The sequence below is a fragment of the Corythoichthys intestinalis genome, chromosome 4, assembly GCF_030265065.1.
Source record: "Corythoichthys intestinalis isolate RoL2023-P3 chromosome 4, ASM3026506v1, whole genome shotgun sequence".
Classification (NCBI taxonomy): domain Eukaryota; kingdom Metazoa; phylum Chordata; class Actinopteri; order Syngnathiformes; family Syngnathidae; genus Corythoichthys; species Corythoichthys intestinalis.
In genome coordinates, this window is record NC_080398.1 from 32,882,358 (window position 1) to 32,904,215 (window position 21,858).

Below are 21,858 nucleotides of genomic sequence, written 5' to 3' on the forward strand. Positions count from 1 at the left end.
GGCCCACAGCGGGCATTGTGTCCTCGCGCCGGAACAATATTTACCGCCGCCGGTCTGCGGGCTACCCGGGAAACAAAGCTGGTATTGATCCCCCCACCCCGCCCGCCTCTCTCAAATGAACCTACACAGCAGTCTTTATTGTTAGATCTTTATCTATTAAAATGGAGGCAGGAGGAAAAGCAGCCCTTTCAGCACATTCCCTGGCATCCGTGGGCTGATTGATTGTTTTGCCAGGGCTCTACGCGCATCTTCTGGAATGCCAGGGATTGGAAAATATTAGGACCTAATGTCAGTTTAATGGGCAGAGGACAATAGTGGGAGAACTCTCAGCAGGTCTAATAGACATAACATTTGCGCTTCAAAGTACTTTGTTAGGTTTGGGAATGTTGTTTTTGATATTAATGTGCACCTGTGGTGAGATTTGCGCATTATGTGAACTTTTAGCCATGTTTGGATAAGGATATTTCAACAAAGGGGGTAGTTTTAGACCAACAGAAGATTATCATGCTGTCCTCAGTCAACCAGGAAGTAGCCAGTACATTAAAATACACCAGGGTTGTCACGGTTAATCAACTAAAAGAAAAAAAAAAATCAAATTAATCGCTAACAATTTTGATTGCCGAATCTTTTGGGCACATCGTTGAACTGATAACTGTCCAAATCCTTGTTTTTTGTGTTTCTTATAAGTAAATATTCTCTTATTTATATGCTTTTCATTATATCTATTGAATTGAAATCCAAATTGGAAATACAAAAAGGGAAAACAATATTGTGACATATTGTGATTCATACAGTATGAGGCAATTAGTCGACTCATTACAAAAAGAAGTGGTCTACAAAATTTTGGAAAATATGTACTTCAGAGATAAAAATGGCTGAATCGTACTTGCTGACATTAAATGGAAAATAAAAGATTTTCGTACTTGTTGGCGAAAGTATTCAAGATATTTAATGTTAGCTATTACAAAGATACATTGGTCTAATTATATAATATTAGCTTTCCAAGTTGCGACATTTGACATGAGCTGGATATATTAATGTGTGGCACAGCTTTTAAACTGTGTCTTCTTATTTTCTTATTTTGTCCACTAACAAAACACCAGGATTTATGCAATACATTTCGCCTAAATTGTTTGGATTTTAACATTTCACGCAGATACTGTATCTAAAAAAAAAACTATAGCAAATTGACACATTTCACCTCATTTTTCCTTTTTAGTGACCCAAATATAGTAACGTTTCACTACATTTATCCAGGAAGCATTCTGCTTGTAAATCAGTGTAATCGCTGATCAGTCAACTATTAAAATCATTTATGGCAACCCTACTGTATACACACCAATGGTTTAAAGCAGCCCCCAAAATATGTGAAAACCTCATGTATTTTCCATTTTTTACATACCGTTATTGTCCCAATACTTTTGCCCAAACTCGTAGACATATATCTTCCATTAGTTTACACGGCAAAAATAAAATCGCATCTTGAAATCATTGGCTGCCATTGACAGATAAACACAGGGATGAAAGTGGCTAGAATTTGCCGGAACTCCCTGACATAAAGTTCGGCGCGGAGCCTGATTTTTTTGTTTTCTTGTTTTTGAGGGGTGGGGGGGAGTCAAACCACCTCAATGAAATACAAAAACTGCTTTAGGCACAATTAATTATACATACATATGGATGGATGGAGTTATACTTGAATAGCACCTTTCTACCTTCAAGGCCCTCAAACTGCTTTCCACTACATCCCCATCCACCTATTGGTGACGCAGCACCAGGAGCAACATGGGGTTCAGTATCTTGCTCAAGGATACTTAGACAAGTTCATCAGGGCGGAGAATCTAGCCCACAACCTCTGGGTTGGGGGACAACTACTCTATCACTGAGCCACGCCATAAGATACAATGCAACATCAGGTTTTACACATGCATTAGGCTACTGCATTACGCTGAAACAAGTCGTAAATGAGAAAAATTGTATATTTTCACTGAATTAAATTCCATCAAAAACTCCATCTAATTTTTATTTTCCCTCATTTCTTCTAATCTATATGCAAAACCTCAATTGTAACTGTTTAAGGACATAAGATGTACATTAGAATTGCAGATAATGTATATATTGACTCATTTCTAAAAAATAATCTAGATATAAGTAACACACATTAAAAAAATAAGTACAGATGACTTACATTATGCACAGTGAAACGGAATATATTTTGAAGATTCGCAAACATTAACTTTTTTTAAGGAAATGTATAATTTTTACACATGCATTAGGCTACTGCATTACGCTGAAACAAGGCATACGTGAGAAACGGATTTTACTTTAAAATTGTATATTTTCACTGATTTGAATTCCATCAAAAACTCCATCTAATTTTTATTTTCCCTCATTTCGTGTAATCTCAATGCAAAACCTCAATTTTAACTGTTTAAGAACATAAAATGTACGTTAGAATTGAAGATAATGTACACATTGACTTTTTTTTTTTTTTTAATAATCTAGATATAAGTAACACACATTTAAAAAATAAGTACAGATGACTTACATTATGCACAGGGAAACAAAATATATTTTGAAGATCACGAAAAATTTGCCTTTTTTTTTAAGGAAATAAATAAGTAGCCTAACATAAGTGAACAAAAATAAGTCCAAAGTGCACATTAACATGGAAGATGTTCTGAACCTCCCAGTCAGAGCAAACAAAATAAAATAGAATAAAATAAACCTCTTCAACTCGTTCCTTTCTCTTAAAGATCTGATCAATTTTCCATTGCATTTCCCTTTTTTATTGCATTATTCAGCAAGCTTGCCCCCCCCCCCTATTTGTAATTTGAAAAAATACATACTTTTCAACTAATCAGAGCTAACTATCCATGCTCATCACATGTCAGTATGTTAGAAAATTGAACGGACAGCAGAGTCCAGGGTGGGTTGCTGTGCACATTACCACGACACGACTAGTCAGACAGAGACTCTAGGAGGAACTCCATGGAAGTAATAAATAATAATTAGTGCTGCAACGATTAATCGATTAACTCGAGTATTCGATTAGAAAAACCTATTTGAATTAAATTTTGTTGCTTCGAGTATTCGTTTAATTAAAGTGGTGTTGTAATGGTTTATTTTAAAAGTGTTTACATTTAGTTTTATTGATTTGGGTGGATACACTGCCCTCTGGTCTGCCTCATTTCACATGGCTGAATCAAACTGCTCCCTGTTAAGGTCAACGTAAGCTAAGTTTTTGTTTGGGCTAATGCTTTGTAATGCATTCGTAATTTATTTCATTGGTATATTTAGCTGTTTTTTTGTGAGAATATGAGTCTGAACTATTTGTTAAGAGCATTGTAAAAAAGCGTTACCATTTTGTAGCATTTAAGATAGCGGCCTTTTTGCTATGTAAGTTAGCCAATTGTTCTTTTGTTGTACATAGATTCTCATTAATTTTTTTATACCATTTGAGGCTCAGCTCAGGTATTTTAACTGTCCATGTTCCTTATCCGATTACTCGATTATTCGAACTAACTACTTCATCGATTAATCGACCACGAAAATAATCGATAGCTGCAGCCCTAGTAATAATTATCGGTGGAAACGGATTTATGCTACACAGGCAATTTATTGGGATTGGTGTCAACACTTGTGTATGTAAATCTTACGTTAGCAGATTGTTCTTCTTGGAGATGCGTATGTGGCTGCCTGGCAGGTTTTCTTTTAACACGGGGTTTTGACAGTTGGTGTCATATTTCGGGGATCAAAGCACCGTTCCGCCACGTTCCGGCCCTGAATCTTTTATCGGAACGGTGTTCTGGACCGTTCCGGCCCACTTTCACTCCTAGATAGATGTCCAATCCACTTGAACTGGGATAGGAAGGACTGCCAGGCATCGAATAATCAAAATCATAATATCAAATGGATTGGACATCCATCACTGTCAATGGCACTGAAACATGAACTCCTGCATGTGTAACGCTGCACTTTAACTGCCAAAGCGTGCTCAATTCTTCACTTTGGCGGCGAGACAAATAGGCGACGGGTCAAGATGGAAATTGTCCAATAAAAGAGGAAAATGTCTTTTTATGATCTCCATGCGGTCTTTGCGCATCGACAGCAATCACTCAAAGACGGTGGTTCCTTATGTGTGTGTCAGGCAACATGCTGCCCGTCTTCTGTGTGGTGGAGCACTACGAGAATCCTCTGGATTTTGACAGCAAGGAGGAACATGCCGAGTTCGTGCTGGTGCGCAAGGACATGCTCTTCAATCAGCTGATTGAGATGGCATTGCTATCGCTAGGCTACTCGCACAGCTCGGCCGCCCAGGCCAAAGGTAAGTGTGACGACGACTCCATTTTAGCAAGGTTTTGTAGGAAAACAAAGAAGAGGCAATAAAACTATTAACGTTACGAATTATGGCATAAATCAACATTTGTTTTGGTGATTTTACAAGTATTTTGCTCCATAATCAACAGCTGGAAATAGAACTGCTACTGTGCTCACAGATTTTTGTTAATTTTTATGAACATTTAAAGCCAGTGCTATAAGGTTTCTTTTGGGTCAAATTGACCTGATTTAGGGGGGGAAAAAGCACTGACTATTTGGGGGATTTAAATTATTTTCTTAATTTTAAGCCTTCCTTAACTACAGTGCCCTCCATAATTATTGGCACCCCTGAAAAAGATGTGTTTTTTAGCTTCTAATATTTTTTTAAATTCAAATAATATGGGACCTTAATGGAAAAAAAGAGAAAAAATCCAACCCTCAATACAAGTGCATTCATTCAGTGGGGAAAAAATCCCACATATAGAAAAGACTATTTGACATCAAATAATGTGTCACAATTATTAGCACCCCTGGTGTTAATACTTTGTACAGCCCCTTTTGCCAACAAAAGTCTGGGGACTGAGATGGCCATGGGAGGAGCTTGATTTTGTGTCTGGTGAACTATTTCTGTGTAGATTTGGCCATATGTTTAGGGTCATTGTCTTGCTGAAAGACCCGGTGACCACCCATCTTCAGCTTTCGGGCAGAGGGCAATAGATTTTGATTTCAGATGTCCTGGTATTTCAAAGCATTCATGATGCCATGCACCCTAACAAAGTTCCCAGGGCCTTTGGAAGTGAAACAGCCCCACAGCATCACTGACCCACCCCCATACTTCACAGTGGGTATGAGGTGCTTTTCAGCATGCGTATCTTTCATGGCACGCCAGACCCACTTAGAGTGTTTGTTGCCAATAAACTCAATCTTGGTCTCACACAAAAATACACACGGTCCCAGGCTTCAACTGGGACCATGTACTTTGGTCAGATGAGACCAAGATTGAGCTTTTTGGCAACAAACACTCTAAGTGGGTCTGGCGTGCCACGAAAGATGCGCATGAAGATGGGTCGTCACTGGGTCTTTCAGCAAGACAATGACCCTAAACATATGGCCAAATCTACACAGAAATGGTTCACCAGACACAAAATCAAGTTCCTCCCATGGCCATCTCAGTCCCCAGACCTTGTTTTGTTGGCAAAAGGGGGTTGTGCAAAGTATTAACACCAGGGGTCTTAATAATTGTGACACACATTTGATGTCAAATAATTTTTTTCTTTATGTGGGATTTTTTCCCCACTGAATGAATGCACTTGTATTGAAGATTGGATTTTTCTCTTTTGTTCCATTTAGGTCCCATATTATTTGAATTAAAAAAAAATTATTACAAGCTAAAAAACACATCTTTTTCAGGGGTCCCAATAATTATGGAGGGCACTGTAAATACTATGATTTTGAACTTCTCTGATTAAAATAATTTTAGTTTTCTATATTTATGATTTTTTTTGTGTGTCCATTGTTTGAATTGGCAAACATGATACCATACATAGTATCATAACTGGCCTGCTATGATACCATACAGTACATGGTATCATAACTGGCCTGTTATGCCTTGGGTCAAACTGAACGAATTATAAATGAATAAAAAAATAAGTATAGAGAGAACTTTAAAAAATGTATTAAATCTATTAGGCTTGACTTATTAAACATCTGTCATTGCCTCTTTAACTTTACAGGTTTTAAGTCTCATTCTGGTATACAAGCAGGGGGGAAAAATGTTAATGTTGACGGTGATACCTGAGTACAGCTGGTCCTCAATACACCTGGATTTTCTGGCAGGTATGATTCAGGTGGGCAAGTGGAACCCCATCCCCCTGTCATATGTGACGGATGCGCCTGACGCCACGGTGGCCGACATGCTGCAGGACGTCTACCACGTGGTCACGCTCAAGATCCAGCTGCACAGGTGAGGACACACAAGTACATTCGCCCAGTTCAGCATTTACAAGTGCTGTCATGGACTAAACAAGGGAGCACACCCGAGTTATCATCCGTTTATGGTTGACCCTACAACCTACTTAGTGTCAAAGTAAAAAGCAGAAAACTGCAAATAACTCATTTTGATCAATACAGGTAGTCCCCGCGTTACAACGTACCCGACCTACGTGATTTGGACTTTACGGCGCTGGAGTCATGTTTTAAAAAAAATTTTTTTTTAGTTGACATTTGTTTTGTGATGCATGGTTTTATCTTAGTGCAGAAAGCATAGAGCAAGTAGTACTAATGGTACGCGAGTAAGAGCGCATGTACACACAGGGAAGAACGTAATTGCGCCCACGAAAAAGAGCGCACAGGCACGCGCACACACGAGGAAGAGCGCATTTGTTTTGTTCCCACAAACAAGTCGCGCAGCCGAGTGAGAGAGAGAAGGGAAAGCCTGCAAGTCTGCGCATATTTGTTCCTTGTGAAGTGTCCAAAGAGGCAACACCTGTATATAACATCTTTTGTACTGTTTATAGTGCATTTTCAATTGTGGTTGAACACTTGAAGTGAGTTTTTGTGATTGTTTTTGATGATGTGCAGACACTAGCTGATAAATGCTAATCGTTTGTGCGGATTGTTATAGCTGTATCAGGGGCTAGTTATAAACGCACATTTGAATTGCTGTTATTAAAAATGAAACGGATTTAGTTTTTATTTAATTTTAGTTACATTCGGCAAGTGTTGATGTCATGAGCAGCTAATGGACTTAGCTAGGACTTAGCTCCAACGTCATGGCGAGGATAGTGCAATGATGTATAATACATGTTTTTGGATATTTATTTTAAGATTGAGTGGGTATTTAGGGCTTCCTAAATTCTGATTTACACAGAAATTCGGGTTACGTTGCCAGCGTAAGAACGAAAGTCGTTCGTAACCCAGGGGACTACCTGTATTATTATGATCCAAACCCTTCCACACATTGTACATCAACAACTTTACTGACCTTTTTCTTTTCTTTTTTTTATAAAAGTAATTGTTTATTTTAACAAAGTACACTATAGTATTTGTGCTTTGCATAATTCCCTTCAAATTGGAGACGTTTGCTTTTTAGTGACTTTGGACCATAAAATGATTTCTTTTATGAGAGTAAATTTGCTTAAGGTCGCTTAAGGCATGACACAAAAACCAGACACTGAATCAAATTAAAGGAGAAAAAAACTTCTGTTCACTGGAAACCCCCTTTTATTTTCAAAAAATCTTTTGAAACTTTATGAAAATGGCAGTGAATGATCACGTTTCAGTGCCATTGAGGGCAATAGACGTCCAATTCATTTTCACTGGGAATAATCGCTCCAAGTTCAAAATGGATTAGACGTCCATCGCCGTCACTGCAGGTGTGAAACTCGTGCGCACACACACAAATCATCCTAGTGGTGCTGGTGTTGAACCTGTGCCAGCTGCAAGCTAAGCCAGTGTTGTGCAGGCCTCTCGAGATCTTCTCTTCACTCGCACACAACGCATTGGGAACACAGAAGGTTGTGTTTATTTCTAGCATGCTGGCCTTGAATGCATGGATAGCCACCCTCCTCTTCCTCACGTCTGCCCCCTCTCCAGGCTTTGCTTACCACCATATCATTTTGTTGTGGAATATCCACCGCATATGTGTGTGCAAAGTGTCAGCACTGTCTTGTTTACCTTCTAGATTAAGGTTTTGGAGAGTTTGAAGGTTTTTTTCTCCCCCGCGTAGATAAAATGCCAAAAACTATGTGTCGAACTCATTGCTCTGCTTCACGTTTTTTGAACCCATGATTTTACTACTGATTACTAAAATATAAAAGGGGTCTTACATGATTAACTCATTCACTCCCAGCCATTTTTACCGGTGCAACCCCATTCGCTCCCGGCCGTTTGACTGGATTTTGACTGATTTTGCAAGGCCCACAGAAAATTCTGTTTTATTGCTATATAAACATGGAACCCACAAAAGGACAGATTAGACTCTCTTCTTGCAGCAGGAAAAAAGTAAGTTCATATCTTTTTCCATTCTTTAGAAATCAGGATTAGAAAATAGCTTAGTTTTAGCAATTTTCCAATTTCTGATGAAAAAACAGAAATTGAGCTTTTTGTGAAAGCATACATTTCAAACATAACTTTGACTTTAACACAGCTATGTTTTGCTTTAGTTACATCCCAAACATCTGAATAATGTTTTCCTTTTACAAAATAACATAAACAACAAGACAAATAGAGCTTTTGATAGCAAAATAACAATTTATTTACACATAACCAACTGAGAAACGACGCTGTTGTGGCCGTGACAGCCGGGTAAACTTTTCCCTCATCGCCGCCTGTCTCATAAAGATGGATTTTTTTAGTCTTTCTTTTGTGGTGACCACTGCCGCGGCCGAGCACGGCGGCGCGGGCTCTGCACGGACTCAACGGCATCATCCGCTCCACTGGTGGTCCCAGTCGTTCTGCTCGGTCGTCCGCTACCCTGCATCCTGGACGTCCATTCGGTCGTCTTCCGCCGGTGCCCCCACCGTACAGCCCGGCCGTTCGTTCCGTTGAATCGGGTTGCGGTTTTTTAAGTCTCTGCGGGGTCTGCACGGACTCAATGGCATCGTCCGCTGCTCTGGTGGTCCCGGTCGTTCTGCTCGGTCGTCCAGCTCCTGGCATCCCAGGCGTCTTCTAGGTTGTTCTCCATTCGGTCGTCTTCTGCCGGCGCCCTGGCCGTGCAGCCCAGCCGTTCGTTGCCTTTGAATCGGGTTGCGGGTCTTACCAAATGCGCTACTGCCCTCCAGTGTCCAGTTTTATTGCTTTAAAATGGATTTTCAGCTTTGTGCTTTGGAGCTAAATTGAATCAGAATCCAGAGATGTCTCTTGTAAAAAAACAAAAAACAAACGTAAAATACGTATACATCTTTGGAACACTGAAACAATTAAAAATAGAACGTATTTATACGTTTTTGGGAGCAAATGAGTTAATCAACTAATCGATTATCAATGTCGATGAATAATTTAAATGTATTTTTTAGCTAAAAAAGGTCTCAATCCGCTTCCTTGAGCCATTTAAAAATAAATATTCTCTGATTTTTGTACTCCTTAATGAAAGCTGATTCATTACATTGTTGAGTTTGGTCTAACAGCAGTTTTTAATGAATATTTGAATTCAGAATCTAAAACTATTCCAGTTCTTTGCTACCATGTCAAGTTTTTGATACATAAGATCCCCTTTTTCTTAAAGAAGAATGAAAATACTGTTCATAGTATATGTGCTTGTTTTATGAGAAAAAAAAAATCAAAGATATCAACATACAATGACTGAAATGTGAAAAAAGGCATGACTGTAATGTTTATTTAACACTATTTTGTTTGTACTGTACCAAGGATATGGCTAGTCGTGCACATGTAGTAACAAGATAGTAAGTATGTAGGATGTGGAGAAAAGAAAATTAACTCAAAGTCATAACTCCACAGATGATTTTTTTTTAGATATTTGCATATATCTGCGGAAAACAATGATGCAGTTACATAGTATTCGTTGTCCAACTTTTCTCATTGTCTCATCACAATGCACATTTACAGCTAAAATGTTAAGATCTGTGATTTATGTATGAGCTGATTAGTCAGCTATGAAAATAATGGTTTGTCGCTGCCCGAATATGTATTGTACTTTAGTATATGCAAAATGGAGAAAAATTGTCCCATTTTATTGACGTTTCAGGGTAACTCGGAGTTGTGATAAAGGCATACTTTGGTTCCAATATGAAAAAATATTTGGAAAATGCAAGATCCAAGATGAATCCAAGATCCTCTGTGACACTCTGGACCATTGTGATAGGACACAAAGTACCATCTCTCATTTATTAGTAACGGGTGTCAGACTGATTTCACCAATACGTTCATAATACCTGACGTTACAATTTTAAAATACATATAGACAGGCAAATTTTTTAGCAAGGTTAGAGAACTTCATAAACGAGTGCGTATCATACAGTACCTCAAAACATAATTTTCTCTTCTCATAGTCATTCAGTAAAGGAGGGTCTTAAATTTGACTCCCCCAAACCTGAGGCTACCCGACTATAGAAAAACGACACCAGTTCACCATCAGGTATTGCACTAATCTACTTTGCGTGTACGTTTCCGGCGTCTTGTTGTTATTTTGCTCATTATGTGAAACCCACCTTCCTCGTCCCCCACCTGACTAGCGCAGCCATGTAGCTAATGTTTTGGCAGAGCATGGCGAGAAGGTAAAAGTAAGACAAAATAATAGCGGCGGCGGCAGCGGCCACATGCAGCTGATGTATAATTCATGCATCAATCCAGCAGATGTGTTGTATAAAGTAATTAACTAATCAGAACAATCAGGAAAGGGAGAGAGAGAATATGAAAGCGAGGGAGCGGGAGAGAGAGAGGGAGTAATCTCCAGATGCATCTGCTTGATGCGCCAAATGAAATCTGTCTGTCTTGGAGGGGCGCTTGCAGCAGGAAAAAGGAGAGGATGGAGGGAGGAGAAAGAGGAGGGAAAGAAAAAGAGGAGGAGGAGGGCTGCCGCTTGTCTTTCTTTACTGCTCAGTCTGCCACTTTATACCCACTCATGCTGCATCCTGCTTGGAATAGACAGGCCTTGTCAAATACATTCTGCTACCTTGAATTATTAGTGCCCCGAATCAAGTTTTTGGCTTGGTGGGCCAAAATTTGAATTACGAGCAAGGAGGAAAAACCCTTTTTCTTCCCTTCAATAGAGTTTTCAGGTCAACCACTCTTGGCGAACGCACTCCTGTGCACGTCCACGTGCGTCCCTGCGGCAGTAGCACTGTTTCACCGAGCCTCTGCTTGGCAAAAATTCTTTTCTAACCCACGTAAGACTTCCTAATAACTGTTTTTATGTTAGTGGTGGTGCTGTTTTGATGGGCCAAACGCTCATTGCTTTATGGTCGTGCTCGTACAAGCATGCGCACAATGCATGAGCTGCAGTTAATGTCGGAGGGGGCAGTCAAAGAATAAAAAAGTGACAAACTCCGTATAGTCCCTTTTAAATTCTAAAATGAACTGTTTTCACATTGGCCACACTGTATTACATATTACAACTTAAATAGGGCTGGCTTGAAGCATATTGTGATATGATCCAATATGGCATAGTGATATTGCAATATGCATTGTAATATATTTGGCAATGCTAGTCAAAATGTAAATTTTAGTTTTGAATAGAAGTCAACCAGTATAGGATTTTCAAATGCCGATGCCTATACCCATATCTAAAAGAAACTTCTGCTGATTGCCGATAACCAAAACCGATTTTGTAAGCCAAATTTTGAGGCCGATATACTTTTTTTTTTGTAAGCACGTAGATTATGAAAGACAATTTAAAAAAAACAAACCAATGAGCATAGCACTTCTTTTTATGATTATACACACTCAGCAAGAACAGTACATTATTTGGAAAGCATTAAACCTACCAGGATATCACGACAAGATTTAAATAAGTGAGAGTTTAAGAGGATGCTCGCCATGCTAATGCTAACACAAGTGCTATGCTATGCCAACACTATGAGTTACATTTAAAGTGTAGGGATCACGCAGTAAACACCTTAAGGCTAAAGCAACATTGCATATTCTCTCATGCAAGGTAAAAAGAATCTTACGATATTTACAAAACAGGCAAACTTGAAGCATTCTGTAACAGCCTGCTTTCAAGCTGCAGCAGGTTTCCTCCAGGGTCCTACCGTCAGTCAGCGGCGGCCACAGTTGCCCATACAAATACCTGATCAACATCCTTTATTATCGGCTTATTCTTCTTGTTAATCGGCCGATGGCAGAAGTTGGAAAAAAGTCCATACGGTATATCAATCGATCGGCCGGCCGAGATATCGGTCGACCTCTTATTGTGAAATAGACTTGCTATTTAGTCAGATTTTAAAGCATCTTAAACAATAAAAAGTCTTTTTTTAAAAAATGACTCATTATAAAAAAATCATTCATATTTCTGTCTATTCACCTATTTTTTTTTTTCATGTTTAAACATAACACAATTGAATTTTCTCTTTTACTTTGTCTTTCAAGCCATAATCTGAAATGCGACAAACCTTCGATTACTCCACTGCTCGGACTGATAATGGAGAACAAACTCCTAAATCAAGTCACCACCCCACACAATTATTTGTTTGTCCACAAGACAGTAGAAAGTTTTACTAAACTTATTTCAACAAAGTACTATTATAGGATTACTTGACATTACTATTTTGAGTCCGTGTTATTCAACAGACTTCAAAGCTTGCTGCGATTATCCCACATATCGGAGAATTGTCCTAACACTTAAATGAAGATTAAATCATGTTGGACATTAAATTGCGGCTCCTATAATTTAATTCCAGATAGCATCAGTGCTATCCGTGTTATCTGCCTTCTCTCCATCTGAATTGTTTCTCATTATTCCAATCTTCTTCTCAAATGCCCCTCTTCTCCTCCCGTCCCATCCCCATCTTTTTTCTCCACAGTTGTCCTAAGCTGGAGGACCTGCCACCTGAGCAATGGAGCCACTCTACAGTAAGAAACGCCCTCAAGGAGTTACTCAAAGACATGAATCAGAGCTCTCTGGCTAAAGAATGCCCCTTATCACAGGTGCTGAAGCCCAATCTGCTTATTACCCCCTCGTGTAAAAAAAGTAATATTATAAAAGCGCTAAATAGCCCATTTTTGCCACACAAAAGCACACACAAATGCACCACTGGCTCCATTATGCTTTATTCTCCTTAATTTATTATTACAGGATTACAAATGCCCTGAGTTTGATCTGTTATATTAGCTAGCAAATTATCATGTTTTACTGCCATTGACAGCAGTAGACATCCATTCCATTTGAACTGGAACGTGCTGTCAGCGATCCCAGTTCAAATGGATTGGACATCTGTTCTTTTCATTGGGTCCTAACATGTCAAAAATACTGGCCATTGGAGTCCTGATTTGTCATGTTTACAAAACGGTGTCGCTTGTATGGACGATGCTTTGGTAGCATAAGAGAGTGACGAAACTGCAATTTGCTTATTTCATAACCGTATAATCCTCACATATAAAAAGGCAATTATTATAGTGTAAAATTAAGTTACTAGAGTTATTTATTCCTTTTTTATATGAGGGTCTTTATATGTGAGATATTTTTAAAGGGGGCATTATGTAATCCTAATGTGAATTAGAAATATCTAGTGGGCAAGGAAAAGAAATTTAAAACTAGTCCGTTTTCGAGAAAAAAAAGTAATGATGTTAATTACATTACATAAGAAAATGTTTTTCAACGGGAAGAAAAACTGAATTCATAATATATAATATCCCGATTAGTTAAGCGTAATCAAATTGAAAATGCAATAGACAATAGTAATAAGCATCCTCATTTTTTATTGTATGCTGTTTTGTTAAAAAAAAAAAAAAAAAAAAATTTCATTGACATGTCAAATATTTCAACAACAATATTGTCTATATCTACCATGGATATTCCTATTTTTTTGAAAAATGAAGTCACAATAACGATAATGGTCGTCATGTCAATTTTGAGTAAAAAATTCCAGTCAAGGTTTAACGAGGTAGTGGAGGAGAATCCTTTTTTTTTTTTCAGAAGTAAATTAAGAAAATGTGAATTGTATTTTTTTTTTATTTTTTATTTTTTTTTTTAAATTGTACAATTTGTCAAAATGTCAATACTGTCTAAATTAGGAGTGGGAACATCTTGGTACCTCTACGGATTGAATGTGTATGGCCGTCAGTGGCAGCCAATGCCAGGCAATGATTAATGAAAGTAATTTGGGGCCATTTATGGTCATTTACCCGTTGATTTTCTGTTATTTCCTGTTGATTTTGGGGTATTTTATGGGCTACGTCCTATTTATTTTTAGTTACAGGACAGGAAGTGACCTGAGAATCGCCCAAATGAATAGGCAGTGATTGAAACTCAACAGAAAATGACCTGTAAATGCCCTAAAATGAACATCAAGTGACCTGTACATGCCCTGAAAATCGGACAGAATGACCGTGAATGCTCTGGTTTCGGATGAACGAACGTTCCCAGTCTAAATGGAATGGGTGTCGAGCACCGTTAATGCAGCCTTAGAGTTAACAGACACGATTATGGTAGAAGATTTTGGTAGCAACTTGCAGGTTCCTTATTATTTTTATTTATTTATTTTTTTAGACATTGACACCTTTTTAAAACGATATCTCGATTTTTGGCAGGAGTATATCGATCACCTTTTGGGATACAAAGTATCACGATATATCACCATTTCGATATTTTGTCAAACCCCGGGTCTAAATAGATTCATTTATTTATTCTTTATCTTGAAAAAGTATATATTAATTTCAGAAATGTGACAATACTATATTCTAATAATGTACATATAATGTGCTCCCTTGATTTTAATTTTTAGCATAAAACGTACAGTATACCGTATTAGACACACAAAATTATGATAGGTACGCATTTTTGAAAATTATATAACAAAATATTTTATTTCAAATATATTTTCAGGACCCTCTTACGATGGCTCCCAACCCCCAGTTTGAGAGCTCCTGTTAGCCAACCCCACCTGCCAATAGATGCTTTTCTTCTCATGTATCCATTATCTTGACTTCTCCATAACGTCATTGGCAAAACATTGCGAGTTCTTTTGCAGTAACCGCTCAGACCTACACACAGTTTGCGCGTTCTGTATTGAGTGCACATATATCGTGCTAACAGGCGCTCCGGTCACTATATCACACTGGCAGCTCTGGACTCAATGCAATCAAACGGCAGTATATCTTAAAATGTGAGTCTAAACTGTAGTGTACGTGCAACCATATCTCCTCTCAGGCTAGCATATGGTCACCTGGAGACCCTCCCATGCATTGTGCGTGTGTAGTTTGTATAGATGTGTGTGTTGTTTAGCATTGCGGCTGTGTGTTTGTGTGTTTAGCCGGGCATGAGCAGTGCGCTGATGATGTAAAGAGTCCCCGGGTGGCGTTCAGGCGCAGCCCAGCCCAGTCTGGTAATCACCCTGTTTACGGTCCATATGTGAAGAAGGCTCAGAAGAGAATGCGTGCACACACACGCCAGTAAACACACACACATTTTATTATGATCACATACGCACCAATTTTAAATTAAATTGAAGAATGCTTCAATTCTCCAGTGAGAGTGAAAGAAGATCTCTTCAGCGCTCCTTTTTACGAATTTAACAGTATGTCTATTATTATTGTGCCCGTAGTTGAGATGAGCTGTTTCTATATGTATTATTAGAGTCGGATACTGGGCTGTTAAGCTTCACTGCCATGCTTTGCCCACACCCTATAAAAACACTAATTCTGCACAATTTATGGTATCTGTCTAGTATGCTAGTTTTAAATTTGACAGCAATCAGACATCTCTACGATATGTTACTCTGGAAAAGGCTAAAATGACCCTAAAATGGCTACTTTGAGGCAAAATGGCTGACGTACAGTGTCTTTTTAGATACAGTGGGGCAAATAAGTACTTAGTCAACCACTAATTGTGCAAGTTCTCCCACTTGAAAATATTAGAGAGGCCTGTAATTGTCAACATGGGTAAACCTCAACCATGAGACAGAATGTGGGGGGAAAAAAAAAAGAAAATCACATTGTTTGATTTTTAAAGAATTTATTTGCAAATCATGGTGGAAAATAAGTATTTGGTCATTACCAAAAGTACATCTCAATACTTTGTTATGTACCCTTTGTTGGCAATAACGGAGGCCAAACGTTTTCTGTAACCCATCACAAGCTTTTCACACACTGTTGCTGTTATTTTAGCCCATTCCTCCATGCAAATCTCCTCTAGAGCAGTGATGTTTTGGGGCTGTCGTTGGGCAACACGAACTTTCAACTCCCTCCACAGATTTTCTATGGGGTTGAGATCTGGAGACTGGCTAGGCCACTCCAGGACCTTGGAATGCTTCTTACGAAGCCACTCCTTTGTTGCCCTGGCTGTGTGTTCGGGATCATTGTCATGCTGAAAGACCCAGCCACGTCTCATCTTCAATGCCCTTGCTGATGGAAAGAGATTTCCACTCAAAATCTCTCGATAAATGGCCCCATTCATTCTTTCCTTTACACAGATCAGTTTTCCTGGTCCCTTTGCAGAATAACAGCCCCAAAGCATGATGTTTCCACCCCCATGCTTAACAGTGGGTATGGTGTTCTTCGGCTGCAATTCAGTATTCTTTCTCCTCCAAACACGAGAACCTGTGTTCCTACCAAAAAGTTCTATTTTGGTTTCATCTGACCGTAACACATTCTCCCAGTCCTTTTCTGGATCATCCAAATGCTCTTTAGCGAACCACAAACGGGCCTGGACGTGTACTGGCTTTAGCAGAGGGACACGTCTGGCAGTGCAGGATTTGAGTCCCTCGTGGCGCATTGTGTTACTGATAGTAGCCTTTGTCACTGTGGTCCTAGCTCTCTGTAGGTCATTCACTAGGTCCCCCCGTGTGGTTCTGGGATTTTTGCTCACCATTGTTGTTATCATTTTGGGGGTGAGATCTTGCATGGAGCCCCAGATCGAGGGAGATTATGAGTGGTCTTGTATGTCTTCCATTTTCTAATAATTGCTCCCACAGTTGATTTCTTTACACCAAGCGTTTTACCTATTGCAGATTCAGTCTTCCCAGCCTAGTGCAGGTCTACAATTTTGTCTCTGGTGTCCTTCGACAGCTGTTTTGTCTTGGCCAGAGTGGAGTTTGGAGTGTGACTGACTGAGGTTGTGGACAGGTGTCTTTTATACCGATAATGAGTTGAAACGGGTGCCATTAATACAGGTAATGAGTGGAGCCTCGTTAGACCTCGTTAGAAGAAGTTAGACCTCTTTGACAGCCAGAAATCTTGCTTGTTTGTAGGTGACCAAATACTTATTTTCCACTCTGATTTGGAAATAAATTCTTTAAAAATCAAACTATTTGATTTTCTGTTTTTTTTTCCCGCATTCTGTCTGTCATGGTTGAGCTTTACCCATGTTGACAATTACAGGCCTATCTAATCTTTTCAAGTAGGAGAACTTGCAAAATTGGTGGTTGACTAAATACTTATTTGCCTCACTCTTTGCTGACAAGTTGATCTTTAAAGAATCCTTTAAAAATACTACTAAAATGGCCGGTTTTCGAGTACTTTTGAGAATGGGTTTTTGAGGGTTTTTTCGTGGGTCTACTTCATGATAGTTGTATTTCATCCCTGCAGACCACCGGGGCATTCCGTCACTCTGTGCTTACAGCACTGCCTCTGGGGGTCAGCAGGGATGAATTGAACGTAACTTTCGTTCTACTTCAATTCTGCTGACCGCCAGAGGTGGTGCTGTACAGTAAGCACAGAGTGACGGAATGCTCTGGCAGTCATTCTGGATTCATAGAACCGTAGTTACCTACATAACTTTTGTTGTGCCCACCAATTTTATTTTCTCAAGTGAAACGGGTTTTGGTGGTTGAATTTTCTTAATTCCAAAGTGTCTCCTCTATAAAGTGTCCTTGGAAAATACGACTAAGATGGCTATTTTGGCCAAGTTGGGTCCCATTTTATCAGGACACCATGGACGTCATGCCCAAACTGTTGTTTTCTTCACTGACCAATTATAATCCACATTTTGGAACCAAAAAGACAAAAAAAAAAAATCCAAAAATCTTTTTTCAAAATTTTAAATGTTGATATTCCATAACAACCAAACATGCTTTATCAACTGTTTTGAAGCTTGATAATATTTATTCAACTTGTTAGGATAAACATTCAGTTGAAAAAAATAAGATTGAATAGTTTTATGTTTGACAATTCAACACAAACAGCAGGTATGGTCATATTTTTGGCCTTTACACATACTATGGTCAACAGGTTATATACAATGCAAAATAGTGAGAAAAAAAATTATATATATCACCTAACACAAAAAGGGTTTGGAGGATATCTCTTTGTGAAGTTAGGTATTGTGCCCATCACCTTATCAAAAGTATATACATGCAATCAAGCTTCTCAAACACACATCTATATAAAAATTGAAAAGATTACAGTGAAGAAAAAAAATGTATATAACATTGAAAAAAAGTATTTTCAAAAGTATTGACAAGTAGTTCAGTTCAATTCAAAATTTTCAGGCATGCGAGCCAATAAAGTTAAAAAAAATTTTTTTTTTTGCGCACTCAATAAAGCTTCTTCTTGAACAGGTCACGGAGCTGCGTCACACACAGCGTCACACAGCCTACTCTTCCGCCTTTTGCGCGCTGCTGTCACTTCTACTCGCCGAGATGCTGACTCATCCGAGGAAAACAACGACAAATACGGCTCAACTTCTTCCTTGAGTTAATGAAATAATGCATTAGCTTGCGCTAAATTTAGTTTTAGATTCATTGTGCATGTTCCAAAGTCGCTCGCTCTATCCAACCGGCCGTTAAGGCGCCTTGATTGGCAATTTATTAAAAAGGTTCACATTCGGTTCGTCCTTCTTGACATCACAACGGCTCTTGGGATATGTAGTCTTTTGGGCTGCTTTCGGTTTTGAAAAAGGACAAGAAATGATGGAAATATGGAGATAGACACATGGTCCATGCAGCGTTTTAATGCATATTTATGAGTGCAATAAGACTATAGAACTCAAATGACATTATCTCCCGTTTTACTTGGTCGATTGACTTCAAGTAAAAACTGGTGTGGACAACAACTTCCGCACTTTCAAATGAGACCAACCAGCGGCACTTGGGTGACATAATTACAGCGTGACAAAGCTTCAAAGACAATATGCGTAAACGCGTCGCTGCCGACACGTTCGGTGTTAAAGGGTTAAGTATATTATTTAATGCAAATATTGTGTTTGTATCTATACGCTGACGGAATCCAGGGTTGTGAAGGGAACATGCTTCGTTTTGACTTCGCACCTTCATCGCCATCGACGGGCATACGTCAATGTGCTTTTGCCATCTGTCATCTCGGTAGGGTTCCGTACGACCTTACACATTTTTGGCTCATGACCCACATTGTAAGTTAAGGAGTGAGACACATGGAGTCACCTTTGGTATTTGCACCTGTGTTTTTTTTTTTTTATGGCAGTACAGTGGACAAATTCTTTTTTGCTCAACAACACATACAATGTGATTTCTTGAGGAGAACTGCGATCTGTTCTAGTTATTTTGGTACATGGGCATAATTCAGATTCATTGGTTACATCTGCTTGCACACTTGGGAGCCATCGTAGGTGTAATGTCCACGAACGTGATGTACGCATTTAGCCACGACGGCTACATCGGAGGCTTAAAGCGTGCTAATCCCGCATGCTTCATTCAGCCAATCAAGGCTTAGTGCTGTGGTTGGTTGGTACCAAGCTTGGCAGCCCCCCTTTGCCCACTTTGACAGAAACTATGGCAACAAACGAGCTACCCCCACCCCACCCCCTCAAACTACAGACACACACTGATGCACCAGCTGCAAACAGTCATCAAAATGCCATCTTTGTGTATTATGGGGGGAGGGTGCGTTTGGGTCACCCCAGTTGAGGTGGGTGGCGTAATTGAGCCGTGATGTTGGCGAGGGCCGCCAATGCTGTTTTGCTCTATGCCCGATTTGGAATGTGTGTAAGTGTGGTAATCTGTCCATCGTTGTGTGTGTATGTGAAGCCATACCGCACACACTTCCTGTCTCCCTTGATGGGAACGGAGTAGATGTTGGGGCCCGATAGTCGCCCAGTGCCACTTCCTGGTCCTGCTGATAAGCTCAGTGAGCTGCAGATGGCTATCATACACACACACTCATGAGGACAAATATTACACACCAGTGCAGAACCATGTTACCTGTTGACACGCTGTAGCAGAGCCCTCCCAATGGCACCGAGGTGGCATCACAGGGTCCTGTAATGTGTAAATGTGTGTGTTTGTGTTGTTGTGTGTCACATGCGCACACAAACATGACGCCGGGCCCCCCGTGAGAGCGCCAGCGTGATGTATTGAGGGAGAGGGCTGATTAATGAGCAGCGTTTATTAGAACATCTGTGTCAAAGATGGCGGCGAGGGCGAGCCAGCCTTGGTAAAGCATCGAGGGGGGGAACCAGGGGGAGAGCGAGGGAGCCCCAGCCCAGATCCGCTGTAAATAAAACATGGACGCCGGGATGGCCGGATTAGAATTCGTGGGAGACCGAGCGGGAGATAGCGCAGGTAGCGACCGATTCGCTACGTTAAAAGCCCAGATAAAAAGGGCTTAAATCCAATAGGAGCAAATAAAGAAGGCCGTCATGCATAAATGCATGAGCCGTTAAAAGGAATATTTTGCCTTGCGAACCCTCTGCTCAACTCCACTCAAATTGAATGAAGGCTTTTCAGCGGAGCCACAAAAGGCGGCTTTGTAATACGCCGCTTGTCCGAATGTGCCTCATCCAGCTCGCTTCCAATTTTCAGAAACAAATGTCCTTCCCCCAGTCAACCAGACCGCGCTAATTGGCCACCGCCCATCCCCAGGTGTCACTGGATAGACATTGATTAAACATATGTTACGCTCATGTCCATCTCGCTTGTATACACAGTAAGACTTTTGCAGTTTTGGACTACTGTTTCACGTTGCATGAAGTAGACAGGAACTTCTAGCATCTTATTTTTACAGACCGCTCGCTTTAAAATCTGTAGGATACTTATCCAAGATTCAAACCACAAGTCTTAGCGCAGAAATCCGTTTTTTTGTGTTTTTCTGACTCAAGTGAGGCATTATCTTGACGGTCTGAACGGGACAAGTCGCATCGAAGTGGACCATTTCAAATCCGATATAGGTCACTTTGGATTGTAGTTAAAATCCGATCTGAGCCACATTTTTCCCGAATGTAGCTGCGGTCTGAACTCTCAAGTCTCCCAAATTGGAATTCATGCAGCAATTACGTCAGCAAAGAGCGAGACAGGCAGGGAGCTACGGCAACGATGAAACTGTGCATTGGCGTTAGCGCCTAGCTTGAACTTTGGGCAGGAGGCGGGTTGACCACAGTCATGAGATAATAATAAAATGAAAAAAAAAAACAAGGCTGAGAATGCTCGGTTTTCTTTCTGTGCACCAAATGAGCAATATTTCAATATTGCTTACATGGCCGGGGGTCGAGGCAAATTGACCGGATGTGAGTGCGTCATGCACGCACAGTGCTTGCATGCGTTCTATCAATCCACATAAACTTTGAATATAAAACTAGATGGTGATTATTTATGTCTGTTATCCATGTTTTTTGGAAATCAAAATATGATCACCCTAGAATGATGTAGAGCCAGCATGTGTAACCATTTGTTTTGATGCTTCTGCGCATGCGGGTCAGTTTGCTCAGCATGTGTCGGACTGCGAGTTAGTGCACATGCGTAATACTTGAGCGGGCTCAATTGACAAATGCAGTCTGAACAGGCACGCCAAAAACAGATATTAACAAAAAAATTAAAATCTGAATTGTGCATTAAGACCTGAGGTATGAACTGGGGATGTCCCGATTGCATTTTTTTGCACCCGAGTCCGGGTCACCTGATTTTAAGAATCTGCCGATAGAGAGTCCCGATCAGATACCGAAAAAAAAGTGTTGTTCCA

At 39.8% G+C, this 21,858-nt stretch overlaps 1 protein-coding gene across 6 annotated transcripts in view; it reads left to right on the top strand.

The window, feature by feature from the left end:
- Window positions 1–21,858, top strand: part of satb1b (SATB homeobox 1b) — a 175,286-nt gene that overhangs the window by 60,564 nt on the left and 92,864 nt on the right. For 5 of the 6 annotated variants that reach the window (XM_057834422.1, XM_057834417.1, XM_057834420.1 and 2 more), the window contains exons 3-5: window positions 4,148–4,324; window positions 6,154–6,280; window positions 12,798–12,921. In XM_057834422.1, the coding sequence (XP_057690405.1) occupies window positions 4,148–4,324; window positions 6,154–6,280; window positions 12,798–12,921 (428 nt within the window). The remainder of the gene's footprint in view (window positions 1–4,147; window positions 4,325–6,153; window positions 6,281–12,797; window positions 12,922–21,858) is intronic. The other variant, XM_057834421.1, reaches the window with a different exon arrangement.